The sequence below is a fragment of the Arvicanthis niloticus genome, chromosome 6, assembly GCF_011762505.2.
Source record: "Arvicanthis niloticus isolate mArvNil1 chromosome 6, mArvNil1.pat.X, whole genome shotgun sequence".
NCBI classification, from domain to species: Eukaryota; Metazoa; Chordata; class Mammalia; order Rodentia; family Muridae; genus Arvicanthis; species Arvicanthis niloticus.
The window spans coordinates 86,837,492-86,857,152 of NC_047663.1; the positions used below are offsets into that span (position 1 = coordinate 86,837,492).

The 19,661-nt window shown below is 45.0% G+C and overlaps 1 protein-coding gene across 2 annotated transcripts; it reads left to right on the forward strand.

Annotated features, from left to right (window-relative positions):
- The first annotated feature begins 510 nt into the window (after positions 1–510).
- Smim23 (small integral membrane protein 23) lies at positions 511–6,291 on the forward strand. Of its 2 annotated transcripts, none has more exons than XM_076937052.1 (5): positions 511–829; positions 2,790–2,903; positions 5,258–5,309; positions 5,493–5,560; positions 5,774–6,291. In XM_076937052.1, the coding sequence occupies exons 1-5, from the start codon at positions 722–724 to the stop codon at positions 6,023–6,025; spliced, it is 594 nt and encodes a 197-aa protein (XP_076793167.1). In that variant the 5' UTR covers positions 511–721; the 3' UTR covers positions 6,026–6,291. The 2 variants fall into 2 exon arrangements, with proteins under 2 accessions (XP_076793167.1, XP_034363838.1); XM_034507947.2 differs by having other exon boundaries at positions 665–825.
- Positions 6,292–19,661: the final 13,370 nt, after the last annotated feature.

Consider the following 19,661-nt stretch of genomic DNA (forward strand, 5'->3'; position numbering starts at 1 on the left):
CCTTCTCTCCCCCTCTCCCCTTCCCCCTTTCTCTCTCTCCTGTTCTTCCTTTTCCTCCTCCCTCTTTCTTTCTCTCCCTCCCTCCCCCCTCCCCCTTTCCTTCCTCTTGTTGCTGGACATCCTGCCCTATTCTCTTTTGCCCAGCCGTTGAATGATCAGCATTTATTGACAAGGCAAAGAATAAATAGTGGGAACTGTTTACACAAACTTGAGACAGGAGATTCTTGGCATAAGCATCACGAGTCCAGGTTGAAACAAGATCTGACGGCAGAGAAATCAGCATTTGAATAACCCAACGGTCAACTTACACAGTGTCCAAAAAACAGTCTGCTGATGCCTGAGCTGCTTTACTCATTCAACTAATTAACAAGTCAAGCGCTGTGAAGACGAAAGTGTGTTTACCACTGTAGAGAGCCTGTAAACAGGAAATGAGAACAGAACTGAGTTGGATGTTACAGCCAGCAGTAGCTAGCTCGAGTCAGCTGTGTGTGGCGGATAAGAGCTGGATAAGCAGCCAGCTCCTGTCAGCTTTCTGTGTAGCTAAGACGGACGAAGTACTATGGGGAAAATGCAATGCTACAGTGTGATTGGCTAGGTTGTGACTGCCCCTCCCAGCTAATAACGGCAGAGGCTCGCAGCGGGCAGGCAGACCTTGATGCTGTGACAGTGAAGTCTGTTGTGCTGTCTTGCTCTGAGGATAACTGACTGCTGCCCTGGCTGCATGGAGATAGAGGATCCAGAGGAAGAAGCCACCACCGGAGACATACTGAGGGACAGACCGATCGTGAGCCTTGCCTGTCAGCCTCTCTTCCACTTGCTTCTGAGGCAGGTACCTCATGGGTGTGTTGTGGACTGATGCTTGTCATTGCACTGAATAAACCTTGAGATCAAACCAGCCTTAAACTAGATGTGACTCACGACAAGCACACACTGCCCATGGCCTCTCACAGCCCACAGTTTGATGCTCGTCTTTATTCTTCCTTTCGGGGAAGGTTTACTTAGCACATAACAACAGGTTGCACACTAGACATCAGAAATACAATGACTGGAAAAACAATTCAGTACCCAAACATCTTCAGAACTGTAACCTACTGAAGCTACAGAAATCAAGTACAGTGTCTAGTAGGCAACAGGTGTCAATAAATCTTGTGTATTAATTATAAACTAGCTGTAGTTTGGGAAAAACATGAAAAATATGGGAAATTAATGATTCCTTCACCTATTTGGAATATAAGGGGAGCCCAAAGAAAATAAAATGTATATTTAACAAAATGCATGCAAGACATACATGCTTAAAATGATAAGACACCAATTACAAACAGAGATAAAAAAAAATCTAATGATAGATTAATAACAGAAAAAGCGTGCCATGATCATGGACTCACACAGCATGGTAAAGTTGTCAGAGCTCCCAGAACAGTAGGACTGAGTCAGTCCCAGCCACCAAAGCTTTTTGTAGAAAGACACGCTTATTCTAAAGTTTCTGTGACAAGGATAGACCCTAGAAGAACTGACCGTCTTGACAAGGAAGAAGACAGCACTGTGCTTGGTGTGTCTGTGGTACAGCTACGGTGGTCAAGTCAGTGTGGTTTGCTGCAGAGATTGACACATGGGCCAGTGCAACAGGATTTAGATCTATCGGTATGCGCAACTGACATACCGATAAAGGTAACCTTGACAAAGGGTTAGCAAGTGCCGCTGGAGCATTGACCATCCATAATGCACAGATGTATGCACACACGTGCAGTATATAAACACGTTTCTTTTTTTTTTTTTTTTTTAGTTTATAGCTTTTGAGAAGGGAAAGAAGAGCACAATTCAGAAAAGAAAAGATGATGAATTTGAATAATACTAAAAGTTCAAACTTCTTGTCTGTAAAAGTTCATATTAAGAGTGTTTAATGGTCTATAGACTTAAAACAAATCTTAGTTTACCATCTACCAAGAAAAGGATTTGTTGCCAAAATATACAAAGACCTTTAACCCTCAAATGTAGAAAAACCAATCCAATTAGAAAACAGGCCAAAGACAGGCACGGCAGGTTCGCTAACAAGTGGCCATGGTAGCAGATAAGTACATAGAAGATGTTCAAGATGTTATCTACCAGGAAATGCACTCTCTCACAGCAAGATGGAGCCTATAAGAGAGCTAAGATTTTTTTTAAAAAAAAGGAAATATTATTGGTGGGGATAGGGAGAAACTGAGTCCTCCTGCAAAATGTCCATCATCCTGAGAGATTCCCATGGTCCTTCTAAAACCATCATGCAGGGGCTGCAGAGACAGCTCAACAGGGAGGAGTACTCACTCCTCGGGCAGAGGACTCGGGCTAGGCTCCTAGCACTCACAAAGCAGCTTGCAACTGCCTGGAACTCCAGTTCCAGGGGATCTGAGCCGCCTCTGGCCTCCACAGGCTCTGAGGAAAAAGGTGATGCACACATATAAACACTCAAGCACAAGCACTTACACGCAAAGTAAATGTGTACTACATGTGTGTGTCTGTATGTCTGTGTATATATGCGTGTGCCTGTGTATGTGTGTGTGTGTGTGTGTGTTTGTGTCTGTGTGTATATGTGTGTCTGTGTATCTATATGTGTCTGTATGTGTGTGTGTGTGTGTGCGCATGTGTATGTGTGTATGTTTATGAGAGACACTGGTTAAATCTCAGAGTGGTGGGGTTTGCTGTCTTTTGCCTTCTGTGACATCAGAACTCATGCTTGCCTGATGACACAGAGTGGGGGAGGGGAGTCATCTACCTGCCTGTCCACTGAAAGTACTTCCATCCACCCCAAGACTTTGATCCTGAACAGAGACATGACAATCCAGAAGACGGGTGGCAGAGGCCGGGCAACAGCTGAGCTAGTTGAGCAGAGAAGGAGCAGCCACCACTGTGATGACAGGAAGCAGGTAAGACCAAGGTGCATTCCCTGCAGGGAGTCAATTCCCCTGCAGCTCCACATCCAGGTAGAACCCACCACTGGGTCTCAGGCATCCCTCCCCACCCTCTCTTCATTCTTTCTCATGGCAAATAAGATAGTGTCAGTGTCATTCTTTGGAAACAGAACTTTGTCTCCCAGAAGTCATACGTTAAAGCCCTAACCCTCAAGTGACTCAATCGTAGACAAGGTTTCTAAGGAGGTGACTACAGTTAAGACTCTGGTCTCATGGGCCAGCTGAGCCCTTATTACAAGAGATAGCAAGGAGTACATGGGTCTGAGGGAAAGCCATCTGAGGACAAAGTGAGAGGTGATACATGAAAGCCCCAGAGAAAGGCTCCACCCAACAGCATAAACTGATGGAGAATTTGTGTCTACTGTCCAAAGCCTCTAACATGTGGTATGGTGGCATGGTGGGGCTAACAGGTCCAGACTCATACGGATTTAGCATCAGCGAAAGTCAGATATGCAAAACACTAAAGCAATGGAACCCAGGAACACCCACATGCAAGTCAAGGGCATCCACATAATTCAACAAGGAAAAAAAAAGTCTTAAAAATAATGCAGGACCACTAGATATCTATATTTTAAAAACTCTCCAGCCTTATTTTGCACTATATGTAACATTTACTTTTAAAATGGGTCATACACATAAATGTAAAATCTAAAACAATAAAATGTTTCTAAGAAAATAATTTTTTAAAGAAGAAAACCTCAGAATAGACAAATGTTCTAGACTTCACCCGAGAAGCAAAAGGATGAGTTGGGCTTTGTAAAAAGAGACTTGTAGGCTGGAGAGATGACTCAGCGGTCAAGGTCTCTGCTCACTCTTCTAGAGGTCCTGAGTTCAATTCCCAGTAACCACATGGTGGCTCACAACCATCTGTAATGAGATCTGATGCCCTCTTCTGGTGTGCAGGTGTACATGCAGATAAAGCACTCATATTTTTCTTAGACATAAAAATAAATCTTTCAAAAAAAAAAGAAAAAATGCTCATTTTTAAAAATACTGATGCAAAAATGAAAGGGTTAAGTCACAGAGTTGATAGAATATTCACAATGAATATTTTCCAGCTACTTAGATCCAAAATATTCAAAGAATTCGACATCTTAATCAAAAGACTAACAAAAAAAACAAGCAAATGACTTCAATAAGCATAACGAAGATATGTAGATTAATAGTCACCAATAAAGCCATGAAAAGAAGCGAATCCTCCATTTGGAGAAACAGCTCAGTAGCTAGGAGCATCTCACAGAGGTCCCAGGTTTGATTTCTAGCACCCACACGGTAGCTACAACCATCTAAGTTACTCCAGTTCCAAGGGATCCGAAGCTTTCTTCGGATTTCTACCAACACCAGGTATGTACATGTTTGCACATACACGTGGGCAGAACGGTTACACATACACATAAAATTTGAAAAACACTTATAAAATAGATTGAGATGTCTCTACATAAGAACAATAGAATACCTAACTGAAGTTGACAATACTAAGTGCAGACAAAGACACAGAACAACTGGAATTCTCTCTGACTAGCTGATGGGGCAGGGCAGCGCAAACAGCCTGAGAAACAGTCCTGAGTATTGTTCTAGAATTCAGCATACATTCACCCCATGTTCTGGCATGTCCGTGTCTGGATAGTCACCCAGCAGACGTGAGAAACATGCCCACACAAAGACAAGGTACAGGCATGTTCAAAGCACTGTTATCCGTGACCACTTTGAACTGCAAACCAGGAGGTGAAGATTAATTATGTTAGAATCATGCAACATATGTCAATAAAACTAAACATAAAAAAGCATAGAGCCTCATCATACACATACAAAAGACTCATTTCTGGGAAACTCATGAATGGGCACCATGTGGCAGTCAGTACCCCAGTGGACTGACTGAGAGGGAAATGGGGGACCTTTCAAGATGATGGAAGGGATCAGATTTTTATTAGAGTCTCATGTAGACACTTGTCAAAACTAGTAAGACTGCTCATTTAAAATTTGTGCATTTTGTTATATGTGAATTATTGTACCTCCATAAACTTGGGGCCTCCCACAGTTCATTTGGAATAAAAAGACTTGAAGTGATTCAGAAGGACAGCGGTGATGAATTTTTCTTCACGGAGAGGAAGATGAGAAGGGGGAAGACGTAAATGTCAGGGCATTGTCTTGTCATCTGTTTCTGCAAAGGTTGGAGGCATGTGTGACTTAGTAGGAAATGTCTACAAGTGACTGTTAGCTCCCTTGTGACAGAACCCCTGTCATGGGTGTAGAGCCTTCTGCACCCAAGAATTCACCTTCCCGTCCCCTCCCTCCTTTTCTCATTCCAGACACTGTTAGCACTGCTCGTCCTGGTGCTGTACCTGGGCACGGGGATATCAGGTGAGCATTGTGGAACCCCAGGAAGGAGAAACCAAGTCCAGAGTCAGGTGGAGGTCCTGAGGAAGGGTGCCTGTGAGCAGCCCCCACCTTACCTGCTCCTACCACCCCTCCCTCTATGGAGGGCATCCATCCACACTTATTTGGACTGTGTTTGCTAAGAGGTAACATCTGTGCCTGTTTCAGGAAGCAGCTGGGAAGTGTCAGGGCAGACCAAGGACTGCAACCACTTTCAGAATCCTGTGACATCCCAGGTAACATTCAGAGATGTGTGTGCTAAGGGGCCCAAGAAGGCTTCTCGGGGGACGTGTCATCAGCGAGCTACTTAGGGATAAATAGGAGCTGGTCAGGTGGGATAACCCAAGCAGAATGAACAGCATATCAGATGCAAAAGGCCTAGGGCACTTTGTTAAACAAGAAACCCTCCTGAAAAGTCTGAAGACACAGATTTGATGTCTGCTTTTCAGGGCTTTGAGTATCAGACCAACGAACCTGCTGAAGAACCATTAAGGACCCTCAGGAAGTGGCTGAAGACAAACTTGCATGGATTTTTGGAGAAGCTAGAGAATGAAGTCCGAGAGCTGGAGCAGTTGGTGCGGGACCTGGAATTCTGGCTCGACGCACTTCTGGGAGAGCTGCACCCAGAGGACTCCTGCTTCTCCACAAAGGTCATTTGTGACGGGCAGGTGATGGGACCTGGGGAGCAGAAGAGGAGATGATGAGGCCAGGCTTGGCTTTGAGGCTGGCTGCTCCAGGCGGCTGGAGAAAATAAAGTGACTGAGAGGTGACGTGTGCTGCTCACTGTTCATGTTACGGACACTGAGGAAGAACAGAGGGACTGGGAGTGGGGGGCCATGCCTGTGGTAGCTCCCAGAGGCTGCAAGCTCATCTCTTCTTTTCCACTTACTGGAAACACTGAGAAAATTTTCTTAATCTCTCTCTTTAAAAAAAAAAATGTATGTCCATACAGATGTGCATATTCACATGTGTATTCGTGTGTGTATATACATAGCCACATTTGTTCATGTGTGGACACATGCATACTCACACGTGGGTTCATGTGGGTTCATTCTTCACATGTGTATTCATGTGAGAGACAAAGCTGTCAGGATGCAATGATGAAACCACACACAGAGGCAACTTTCAAATATGGAGAGAGAATCCCCTCTCCTTCAATTTAGATCAAACAGCCTGTTTTACGTAGGATTCCCCCTCCCCATTACCTCCAGGAAATGGAAACATTTGCTTCTTTCTAGTTGGATCATGTCAGCCTTGCTGTCCGGGGCTAGTCATGGCGCCCTTTCTATGATTTTTGTTTTCCTGTTTTAATACAGTTGCTACATGTATGCCAATTGTTTTGGGAAATCATAAGGGGGCCAATCAAATGATCCCAGGGGACAGCTGTCATCCAGGGAATGGCACCATAGTTGGTGTGCCCAGAGGAATTAGTCAAACGCCATGAGGGATGGAAAGTCTCACAAGTCACGATCATGATGTTTTCACTCTGGGTGTCTGGCAGGGACGTGGAGCCAAAGTCTGTATCTTCCCATTTGTGCTTTCTGGGCAAACTTTCTCTGGGGAGGGATTGGTCCTGTTTGCATCCAGGGTTGTGGCTGTACCGAAGCACACGTGCTTCAGGGACTTTAAAAGACTCAAACATAATCTCAGCTACACACACTTTACATTCAAGTCGCCATACCTGCAACCCATATGTGCATATGCATGAATTTGTTTTCACTTTACATGTATTTAAATTACATAATGCAGATACTTTATATCACATTATATAAATGTTCATATTATAGTTTATATTATTCAACCAGATTATTTCCGAGTCTGAAAATCCAAAACCTGGAACATTCCCAAATCTGAGACATTTTGAGCACAGCCACAGCCACAAGTGGAGAGTTCACAACTGTCCTCATGAAAAACACAGAGCCCCAAAAGTACTGTATTCAGTGAGCATCGGGTTGTATGGGGTCTTTTTGTACATGAATCATAAATTGTGTGGTTAGTTTGTGCCCCATTCCTCAGTCATCTCCTTAGGTAATGCAAATATTCCACAATTCAAAAAAAAAAAAAAATCCAAACCCAAAATATTTATGGTTCCTGGTATCTAGAGAAGAATGTTCAACTTGTGTGTGTTTTTATATATTCCTATGTATGTGTACGCAAACGTGTGTGTGCAATTCGCATGCAGGTGCTCCAGCAGAGCATGACCTGGGAGTGGGGACCCTGGAGCAGGAAGATCTTCAAGAACTCAAGATGGCTCCATGGACCCAGCAGTAGGAGTTCCTGGAGCCTCCCCCACCATGCTGCCTTCGCCTCAGCTTGTCCTCTCTCTCTAGTTTCTGTTCCTCTTGTCTGTCTGTCCTACCTCCTCCTGCTTCAGGCTTTCTGCAATCCCCTCATCTCAGCGCTCCACTTCAGGCTCAAACAAATGGCTCCTAGCAGACACAAGACTGCTTGGCCACCGCCTTTAATTCCTACTGACCACGCGACTCTGTCCTTGTTTCACAGGTGAGATTCCAAGATGACTGGCTGTGGGTGACTGACCAAGCTTGTTGGCTGTGCCAAGCTGGTTTTACATACCCACCTGCTTTGGATTGGTACTGTGGTGGCCACCAGAGAGGAAAGTACAGCCAACTCCTGTACCCATAGAGACTCTGATGCATAAATTAAAAGTATCCAAGAAAGTCAACTTAACTGTTCTGGACACAGCCTTGTCCTGATCCTCTATGTGATGCAGTGTGACAGTCATTCACACCCTCTTCCCATGTACTGGTACAACAGGCTCTCTAGAGATGCCTGAAGCAGGGTGGGTTAGCTTTGACACTGTGCCCACTTTACATGAGGGACTGATCTTTGGTATCTGGAAGGATTCTGAAATCAATCCCCTGTATAGAACATATATATATATATATATATATATATATATATATATTATATATTATATATTATATATTATATATATAATATATATAATATATAATATATAATATATATAATATAATTTATAATTATAATATATATAATATATAATATATAGTATATATTATATATACATTATATACATTATATATTATATATTATAATTATATATTATATATTATAATTATATATTATATATTATATATTATATATTATATATTATATATTATATATTATATATTATATATTATATATTATATATTATATATTATATATTATATATTATATATTATATATTATATATTATATATTATATATTATATATTATATATTATATATTATATATTATATATTATATATAATTATATGACATATAATTATAATATATATAATTATATATTATATAATTATATATATTATAATTATAAATTATATAATATATATATAAACCAAGGTGCACCTGTATTTTAAGAAGAGCTGAATGATAAAAGAAACAGCCTGGGGCCATGTCCCCTCAGAAACTCTGAACTGTGCTGTGACAATCTAACATCCAAGGTGGTCAGCAAACCCAAGGGTCACTACAAGGGCTACAGACACGCATGAGACAAAGGAGGGTCTGGGCTCAGCAAGCTTCCAGAGCTGCCGTGTTGTCATAGAGAGATGCATATGTTTGTTTTTCTATAGTGTCAGAATTTATTCACACACACACACACACAGAGAGAGAGAGAGAGAGAGAGAGAGAGAGAGAGAGAGAGAGAGAGAGAACAGAAGACTCCAAGGAAGCAGTTTGCTGTATAGTCCCATCTTCCTTGATGGCCCAACCAAGGCAAACACTGTTGTTGTTTTTTTTTTCATAAGCTCAATTACTAGTATTAACCCTCCAATTACACTTTCCCCACCACACAGCAAACACATGGATATATACCTGCGTGTGGACATTGTGGAGTGGGTCTAAGGGCTAAGTACTCAAGGAGTTTTAAAGAGGCTGCAGAGGTCAAAGGTAGGAAACAACAGAAGGGCAGGGGTCTGTGGAAGTCTCGAGCGAGGAAGGTCTGCCATTGTGGAGTTGGGCTGTGAGGGTCACGGGCTTGACAGTTGCAAAGCTGGGTCCAGCTGCAGAGGTGAAAAGCAGAGGTGTCCAGGTCAGGACAAATGAATGAGTGAGGATATGGACAGACAGCAGGTTCAGGCATGCAGACAGGGGGACAGCAATGCAAACGGGCTGTACCAACAATGAGCTGACCAGAGTGAGCTGAAGTCTCGGGGACAGCTGGGAGTTCTGTCAGCCCCTTGACATGTATGCTAAATGGTATCATGACAGTTGGTGGGGGCTTTGTCATTGCAGGGCTAGGTGTCCGCCTTTTCTTTTTTAAACTTTTTATTGGTTCTTCGTGAATTTCACATCATGCACCCCAGTCCCACTCATCTCCCCATCCCTTCATGCCCACCCTCTGACCTTGCAACTTCACCATCCAAAAGAAAAATCTTGTTGTGGAAGCAGTAGTATGTCACAGCATGTCACACAATAGACCCTTCTGTCCACACTTCTTTATTTGCAAATGTTCATTGCAGTTAGTCATGTGTCTGGTGTGAGGCCTCTGGCTTCTGCTACACCATCAATACTAGATTCTTATCAGACTTCTCTTGGATAGCCTGTTGTTGCCCTGTGTCACGGAGATCCTGCAACTTTGGGTCTGCTAGAGCAGACGCTTCATGCTCTTCAGGGGTAGATAGATGGGGTAGATGTTAGGGTGGGTCAACTCATAGCCAAGGATCTGGGCCTGGGTGGTAGCTGAGTTTGTCAACCCGCCAGCTCTCTCACACCCTCACCACCAGGGGGAGCTCTCCAGCACTGCCCTGGCTAGCTCACCAAATGCCACAGCAGGCAAGGGACAGGGCCAGATCTTCCAGTCTCATACCCTGAGGGCCGGCTCACTACCCACCCCAGCATAGCCAGCTCTACTGTGCTGCAGCCAGTGATGGTTGGGCCAGCTCTGCACAGTCCTAGGATATCAACATGGTCCCAGGTGGCAGCCCAGACCAGGGACATCTGTATGGCCTTTGGTGGTAATGTTGTCCATGGACATTGGCACTCCTGCTGCTGCACCGTGAGGGTTGCAGACACGGCTGCATCACAGGCTCCTCACATCAGGCTGTTCCTCTCCACCCTCGAATCTCCAGATCCGCCTCTCTTCAAACCGTTCTGCTTCTCTTGCTCTCCCATCTCTGTACGTGTTCCTGGTAGTGGCCTGCACTGCAGGTGGGTCACGCAGTGGGTGAGGCCTCTGGGTGTCTTCAAATGTTTGTCTGACCCAAAGATGCCAAAAGAAACAAATCTCTGGCCAAAGGTAAACACAGCCACAATAGAACTGTAATCCGACAGAGTCGTCCAGTGTCGTGGCTGAACCTCCACCACAACCAACTAGAGAGATCGGCAGATAGGCCAACAATGAGAGCAAACAGAACGGACATGCCAGTCAGCCATGATCTCCACTCTGCCGGGACAGCTCTTCTGGGCTAGAATGTCACCACAACTCACAGTGGTTGGGTTGGGTTTTCTCGAAGAAGGTGTGGGCTGCTTGTGACTGGCTCTATTGACGGCTAGAGTCATTCATCATTTCCCAAGGAACAAGAACCGCAACTGCCTTCACATCTCTGGTTCCGCCTCTCTCCATAGCACACAAACCACTCGGCTTCTCTTCCTCTTCCTCTTCCGTCTCCCCACCACCCATTTGCTCACTCCTTTCTCTCCCATTTCTGTGTCTCCTACTTGTCTCCTGATGAGCCAGCTGCAGTGTTGTCCTGGTGCAGAGATCCAGGTGAGGGGTTACACCCTTTTCTCAAGGTACGTTTGTTAATATGCACACATGCTCCTACAGTCTTTCCTCTACCCACCCACCCCCATTCCCTTCTCTCTCTCTCTCTCTCTCTCTCTCTCTCTCTCTCTCTCTCTCTCCACCCCACTGGCTCCAGCCCGAGGGTTTTCTTGTTTATTTGTTTTGTTTTTTTTTTAATTTATTGTATGTAAATACACCCTCATCAGATCTCCTGAAGGATGGTTGGATGGTTATGAGCTACCGTGTGGTTGCTGGAATTTGAACTCATGACCTTCAGAGGAACAGTCAGTGCTCTTAGCCACTGAGCCATCCCACCAGCCCCTGCCCCTACAGTCTTAATCCATCCAGATAAATGTACAGACTGTCAACCTTTCCACTCCTAGGAACAAATCATTTACCAGTCTGTGCTTCACTGGTGAAGCAGGACAAATGATGCCAGTCCTGTGTCTTGTCTGCCCACTTGTCTTCGTGTCTCACAGAATAGTGATAAATAACTATAAAAGACCCACAGTCTTTGCAAATTCTATTACTGCAATAAAACACCATGACCAAAGCTAAGCCGGGAAGGAAAGGGTTAATTTGGCTTATACTTCCATAGCACTGCTCATGATCAAAGAAAGTCAGGACAGGAACTCAAACAGGGCAGGAATCTGGAGGCAGGAGCTGATGCAGACACCACGGAGGAGTGCTGCTTACTGGCTTGCTCAACCTGGCTTGCTCAGCCTATTTTCTTATAGAACCCATCACCACCACCATCCCAGGGATGGCACTATACACAATGGCCTGGGCTCTCTCCCATCAATCACTATTTAAGGAAACGCCCCACAGGCTTGTCTACAGCCTCATCTTATGGAGGCATTTTCTTACTGACGTTCTCTCCTCTCAGATAGATGTCTTTCGCTTGTGCCACATTGACATGAAACTGTCCAGCACACCACTACAGAGTCATCCTCCATCCTCAAAATGGAGTCAAAAGCCACTTCCAAATGAAGTCATTTGAGCTAAGGCACAGTCTGGGAAACACTATTTCATGCAATATGGAGTAACTTAAGCAGGCACAGCCTGGTCGCAACAAGAGTTAAGCTAGGGCCAGCTCAAAGTAAAACAGCTGACAGTTGCTGAGAACGAGGTGGGAGGTGCTCACCCACTCAGTGTCATCTGAGTGAATGGGTGGGCTGCCTCAGGCACAGAGAAACAGAACAGCTTCCTCCTGTGGGAATAGGAAGTGGAAGTGAAAGGGTTTTTGTTTGTTTGTTTGTTTGTTTGTTTGTTTAACAGCCGGAGGTAATGGATGGTTCCAAGGAACCAGTGTCTTCCAGACACAGCAGGACAGATGGACATATGACCTCACAGAGACCGTGGTAGCACTTACGAGTTCTACACAGGCCCAAATCAGATGGTGTCCCAGAACGGAAAGGGAAAAGTGGACTTAAATCCCAGCCCCTAACTCAGAAGCTATCTCCAATTAATAACTACTTACAAAGGAAATATTGGTTTCTCTGATGGAGTCTTGCTGGGTCTACAAACCACACTGAAGTGCATCAGGCCTCATGCCCAGCAGGAAATGGCCAACACAAAATGAACTCAGTGGTAAATTTTGGAGATTTTTTTGTCATGATGCTTCGATTGGGGATATTTATAACCTTATTATCTCTTGCTTATTTAATATGGTTGCTGATTTTGTGTTTGTGTGTGTGGGTTTGGGGTGTGTTTCTTTGGTTTCTTCTTCTTCTTCTTCTTCTTCTTCTTCTTCTTCTTCTTCTTCTTCTTCTTCTTCTTCTTCTTCTTCTTCTTCTTTTCTCTGCTTGCTTGCTTGCTTGCTTTGTTTGATTCTGGTTTGTTTGTTCACTGTCCTGTTTGTTCTCTAAATAAAGAAGGTCTGGAGTTGGGTGAGTGAGGAGATGAGGAGGATCTGGGGTGGTGATGAGGGAGGGGAAGCCATGATCAGAATATACAGTATGAAAAATTCATTTCAATTGTTTTTTTAAAGCACAAAATAAGCCACAGAAATAACTGGATTCTTCAGTCTTGGCCCTCTGCTCCTAAAATTACACAGAGTGACCTTGTGACCCCTTGACATAAACCCAGCGCTGGGCAGTGGGAGACAAAGCATCTCCATGGCAAATGGCTAGTCAGACTAGCTGTGGCCAAGAGCTCTGGGTTCAATTGAGAGGCTCTGTCTCAATGAATAAGGCAGAGAGCAATCAATGCCCAATGTCAACCTCAGGCTTATGGGCACAGAGAGAGAGAAATGGGGAGGGGGGGAGGGAAGGAGGGAGGGAGGGAGGGAGGGAGGGAGGGAGGGAGGGAGGGAGGAAGAGAGAGAGAGAGAGAGAGAATGAAGAGGGATAGGAAGGGAAGGAAAGAGGGAGGGAAGGAGGGTGGGAGGGAGAGAGAGGGGGAGGAGGAGGGAGAGTTGCTGTAAATCTCCAACCCAAATAGGACCAGTCAAAGAAAACACAAGTCAATAATTATGAATATAAGCTGCATGCCTAGATTGGGCAGATTCACCACTACACTGCTCTATCCCCCAGCTATGAGACTCTTATAATTTGAGGGTTTTCCAAGTCAGGCGCTTGTCCTTTCACCTCCTGCTCCTCCATCATTTTTCTTCTCTTCCTCATCGTCTTCCTCTCCTCCATCATTGTTGGGAACCCCACTAGTCCCACGTTGGGGCAGCCAAAAATGTTGGGGCCTAGGCTACCCCACTTTGGGCGGCCTAAAATGTTGAGGCCCTCTCCACTCCGTGCTTGGCGGCCACTGTTTCCCGGCCCAAGCTGCCGCTCCAGTCCGTGGGTCGGGGTTCAGCAAGAGAGAGAGTGAGGACGGACTCGAAGAATGGAGACCAGACAGAGTGTGATTCAATCCCATTTATTCTTCAGTTTCTCTTCCTGGTCCAAGTCCCAAGTCTTGAGTTCCTAGTTTCTAGTTCCTAGTTCCTAGTTGTTCTCTTTGTTGTTCTCTTCTGAGTGTCTAATGTCTACTCCTACTCCTAGTGTTTGAATCTCTGTTACTCCAAATTGTTCTCTCCAAATTGTTCTCTCCTGTCTGTCTCACTTCTAAGCCATGCCTTTTGGTCACGCCTTTAATCATGCCCTTAGGTCTTGTCTCTAAATCTGATTTCTAAGTCACACACCTTTAATCTCACACACCTTTAATCTCACACACCCAAGGAAAGTCCTGGGTACCTAAAGCAAGATGTTATCAGAGTGTGCTCAGCTGTTGTAGGCTATTGTAATCCAAGTCTCATGTCAGGGTATGTGGCTCAAGATGGCTGCAAAGCTGATAGCCGCTTTCTGCTAAAAGTCGACTCCCAACACATCATCTTCCTCCCCAATCATCATCTCTCTCTTCCCACAAACCTTTATTTCTCCACCTCCCCTTCTACTGCCCAGTCACTGGTTCCAGCCTTTAGTTTACAAATTAAGGTGGGCAGAAGGTTCACTAGAATTCACCTGTGTACTGACTCACACCTCCCCCGCATCCCTTCCCAGGAAAGGGGAATTAGCATCAAACACAAGGCCGGGCTATCCACCACAAGGGAGAGGGGAAAGAGAATGAGAGAGGGAGGGGGAGAGATTGGGGAAAGTTTGGGGCCATATGTGTCAGTCACTAAGGAACAAGACCACAAGCTAGCGAGATACAAAAGGAAGGTAACTTCAGCAGGCAGCAAACAAGAAGATCATGGAGCAAGCAGCTGCGGTTTCTAGAAAGGAGAGGGAAGAACTGAGCACACACTGTGCGGTGGGCATCCACCGACTCTCTTCTGCTCTCTTCTGCTCCTAAGCTGAGCCGTGATTTGAGACCACAGCAGAAGGAAGCAGTGCGAGAGGCATGTTTAGTCTAGCTGGGGTGAACTCGGTCACTGGGGGAAGTGTCAAGACTCCTAATTACCTACATTTCTTCTCTTTGTTTTGGGGAATCTAGAACATGAAGTCAGCATTGCAGATAATTAAAACCTTTTAATTAGCTTCAACTGACAGAGTCTCCTCTCTCTTTACTTAATAGACATATTAGGTAACTCCCTCTACTGTCTCTCTGGCTCTTCTATTTAGCTAACACCAGATAGTCCAGAGTTTTCTTGTTTGAGATCAGATGATTATTATTATTATTATTATTATTATTATTATTTTATTATTTATTACTCTGACCTATATGGTGAGGAAACCTGCAATCCCTCTGGTAATTCATGTTTTAAGAATAGAAATCTGGCCGGGCAGTGGTGGGGCACGCCTTTAAACCCAGCATTTGGGAGGCAGAGGCAGGCGGATTTCTGAGTTCGAGGCCAGCCTGGTCTACAGAGTGAGTTCCAGGACAGCCAGAGCTACACAGAGAAACCCTGTCTCAAAAAAACAAACAAAAAAAACAAAAACAAAAACAAACAAGCAAACAAAAAGAATAGAAATCTGGGGGCCGCAGAGGTGGCTCAGCTGTTAAGAACACTGGCTGCTCTTACAGAGTTCAGTTCTCAGCACTGTATCAGATGGCTCACGGATTCCTGTAACTCCAGTTCCAGGGGATCTGACACCCTCTTCTGTCCATCGTAGACACCTGCACACACATATGGTGCACATGCTCACACACAGACACATGAATAAAGAATGATAATCCGATACTGTAGATGAAATCCTCTTTGGCTCCGTCTAGTTGGGCACGGGTGTGTGTACTTCTGAAGACGATTGTCAGGCTGAGGGTGGCTAACATTCAGAGACTGTTTCCTGTGCCCTGGTGCTACGGTAGGGATCTGGTCAATGGCTAGTGATATTTCCCGTTCATGAAGTGGAAACTGAGGCACCCGAATAGTCACATTAGTGAGTGACTATTATTAGTTAGACTTTCCTACCTGTAAGTGGGAGGCAGGTTCTAAGCCTGCTTGGCATCAAAGTCGCCATTCTCCAGGCTCTCCCTTTCTTTCAGCCTGGCCAAGATAAGCTCCTTTCTCTCTTAAAAATTTGCATTTTAGTGTTGAGTAATCATATGTCAATTAAATTTATAAGGGCATAAATATTCATTGCATGCTACTACATGTAAGGGCACACATACAGCCAAGTAGAAATCATGTTTCCTGCCCACTAATAGCTTGCCCTGCTATGGGGAAGCCAAGAAACAGAGGTAGAAAAAATGAAATCTCTACATTGATTTACAAGCCATTGGAAGGAGTGCCAGAGTCGCCTAATTAATTACCAATGAGCTACATAAATATTTATTGGCTCAACTCGGAGTTCAGAGAAAGGATAGGGCACTGGGGTTGACTCTAATATCTTATATCTGTTAGTCCAACTACAGGGCCTGGAACATAAACCAGGTTACAGCCCATGGGAAAAAGTGGGAAAGGGTGGGAAAGCAGAATTGAACTTAGGGTAGGGCAGAAAGCATCCATATCTCAATGAAGGATGCTGAGGCTTAGCCTTGACCTGACTGAGGACCAAAACCTAGCTCTCAGGTAAGATTTGAAATCAGACTTCCAGAAAGTCTCAGGGAAAAAAAATCACCCTGGAAAAGAAAATTTTGGGAAGCAAGAGTCTGAGATCCACTATGTCTATTCCCAGACCAGGAATGGCCATTTGCAGTCTGCATGTCACATTTTTGATGATGCCAAATAAAAATGTGGATTTAATTTGTTCCCTTAATCCACAAATTTGTTCAACAAAATTGTGAAATGCATTAAATCCAATTTGGTTCCAATCCGGCTGTCAGGAGGACAATTGATGCTGATGAGGGATGGAGTCACAGCCGCCTTCCCAGGGCACCGGAATCCCTTCTGTTGTGACATTTCCATGAGCAAACACTTCCCTGCCTGCAGGCAGGGAAAGGCAGAAGGCAGAGGCTCCCTTCAGACGCCAGTCTTCTGAGAGAGCACCCCTGTCCTTTCCATGAAAGATTGGGAGTCACCTATATTCTGGTTGGCCCATCCCCTCCAGGCCCTGGAGCCTTAGTTTCTTTCTTTATGTAGCTATTGGTCTATTGGTAGCACACAGGTCTGTAACATCCAAAGCTAGACACTTAGTGCTGATAGAAAAGCCCAGGCCAGCAACCAACTGTGCAGCCCCAGCCCCAGAGGAGTTGTCCCTGCCACCTGAGACTTCATTGCATGATAGCAAGAAGACTTCAAGAGACCCGGATCTCCTCAGAAGGACAGTGTCTCTCTTCCAGTGCTGTGTCCTGTGGCCCTTTTATACATGCCCACGCTCTGATTAGCCAGACCTGTACCATGTGCCTTTTTCTCAAGCCAGGAAATTGAGTCAGGTCTGTCCAAGCGTGGACAGAATGGAGAGAAATCAGAGCACCGTTACCAGAAGATGAAGAAATGAGAGTTAAGAAGCCACTTTTTACATAATGACAGTTTATACAACAGACCCATAAGATTGTATTAGAGCCTAGATCTTCCTATTTTTTTAGTAACACATCATTGAGTTATGGTCCAGTGCATTACTTACATGTGTGGGGATGCTGGACATAGGAAAACACAGCAGCACTTGAAACAGCACCAGCGTCCCTCGCTTGTGGTCATTATAGAGTTTACCCCTCCCACATAGGCCAAAAGAGTATACCTGAGCAGCCTCAAACACTCCATGTTCATAGTGTCTCTTGATGGCACCAAGCAGCCATGTCCAGTGATTGGCCTCGCCAGCGAGATCTACGTGAGCTCATTCATGGTCATAACATGTTCTAACTTAACAGACACGGGGCTGCTGTGGTACACTGCCTTCATTTGCATCCCACCGAGAAAATATAAAAAGTGCTTCCCCTCCCTGGCTATGCTGACCTCACTTAGGTCTTAGATTATCCCAACAATGATCCTTTTTAACACCCTGGTGCATGGGCCACCGCACCAGGATGTGTGTCTCTTGTTTGAGAGTTTAAGTCAAACGTACAGGAGCTGGCATGAAGAGCTGGCAGGGCTTTGGACTCAAACAGACCTGGTCCTAGCCCCGCCTTTCATTCCTATGTCTTTGCTGGGTGACCTCAGACAGGTCTCGCCGTCCTCTGTGCTCTGCTCTGCTTGTCTATAAAATGGGGTATGTCTACACATCTCCTGGGCCCATTGAGAGGATGAAGTAATAAAAGCCAGCTTTTACTTAGTGTTTACTACGCCCCTGGCACTATTCTGAGTGTTTTACAGGCATTAGCTCATTTCATCACAGGGCTACAGGATAGTCACGATCCGTACCTTCCCTGCACACTTAAAGAAACTGGGAATATAGATGCAGAAAGGTTCCAGGGTCACACAGTAAAGTGGCAGGGCCAGGGTGCAAACTCAGACAGGCGAACTCCTGCCACAGGCTCAGACCCCACCCTGAGCTCCTTCCGGGACAAATGAGGTAATATACACACCAGAGCTATGTAAACTGCAACACGCTGTATAAATGTCACTCATTATTCCTTCTCTTCTCTCACCTTGGTCATTAAAGGCACTCGAGACCCAGTGAACCTAGCGTTTGGATATTTCCCCGTAGCTCTGTGCTGAGCCCTGAGCTTGCACTTCAGCCTGCTTTGACTGCAAGCCTACACCTGAGAAGTAGAGCAGTCAGTCATTTCTCTGGTGTGGCTAGTTGCAAGGGACAGAGAGGAGCTCATGAAGCCAGGGTAGGAGAAGAGTCAGGCAACCAGTAGAAATTCAGCTTAACAGCTTTCCGGACACACTTGTGTTCATCCCTAGATAGCATTGTTGATCCCCGGGGTAAGTCGGAGCTACAGTGTGCAGGAGGAACGTTTCGGAGACTGGAATCAACACAGTCTATGACCTCATGAGTTCCTCAGAGATGGGAAAGCAGACAAAGCTGTCTCCTTCCACTGAGCCTGGTTAGACCCTGGACAGCTCACAGAGTAGCAGCCTCTTTCTCAGAGCCTGTCTGCCTGGGTAGCTAAGGACACCTATAAGTTATTGTTCCCAAAGGAGTCTTCCTCCCTCCCTCTGATCCAGGGCTCAGTACCCATCCCTACACTTAACATCCTTTCCAGAAAGCCCTCTTCGCTGTTCTGTTTCATATCTGCTTCATGTCCTCATATGCTCTTTAGCAAAATCTGGGGGAGGGGGTGCACAGGTAAAAGAAAGGTTGTTTGTTTGCTCATTCGTTTTTTTAAAAAGCACATTAGAGACAAGAAACACAGCAGTAGCTTGCAGCAGCTTTGGGGGCCTGTGGATGGGGAGGCAAAGAAAGTGCTAAAGAATACAGAGCTTCTTATGGGGAGACAAACCTTCCAGAATCACATAGTGATGGGCGGGTAACATGGAGAATGGGCTCAGAGCCACCAGGATGTACACATTTGTGTTGCATCTGAGGATCGCCGTGGTCCAACCTATTCCATCAGTGTTCCGTGCACTCCCCCAACCCCCAAAGAGGACAGTTGTAAAGGGTTAAGGTCATAACTGAAAGTACATTTTGTATCCCCTCAACCTGCCAACAAGCACTTTTGGGCAGTTTGCATTTTTCCCATGCATTAGACACTTCAACGAATTCTTCAGTGATGTTAATAAATGTATTAAGAAAAAAGAGGACAAACTTAAAAACAGATTAAATACTCTGAATTAAAGCAGAAAGACTGTGCATCAGGATTTTTTCTTCAGGTGTATGTTGCTTATGAG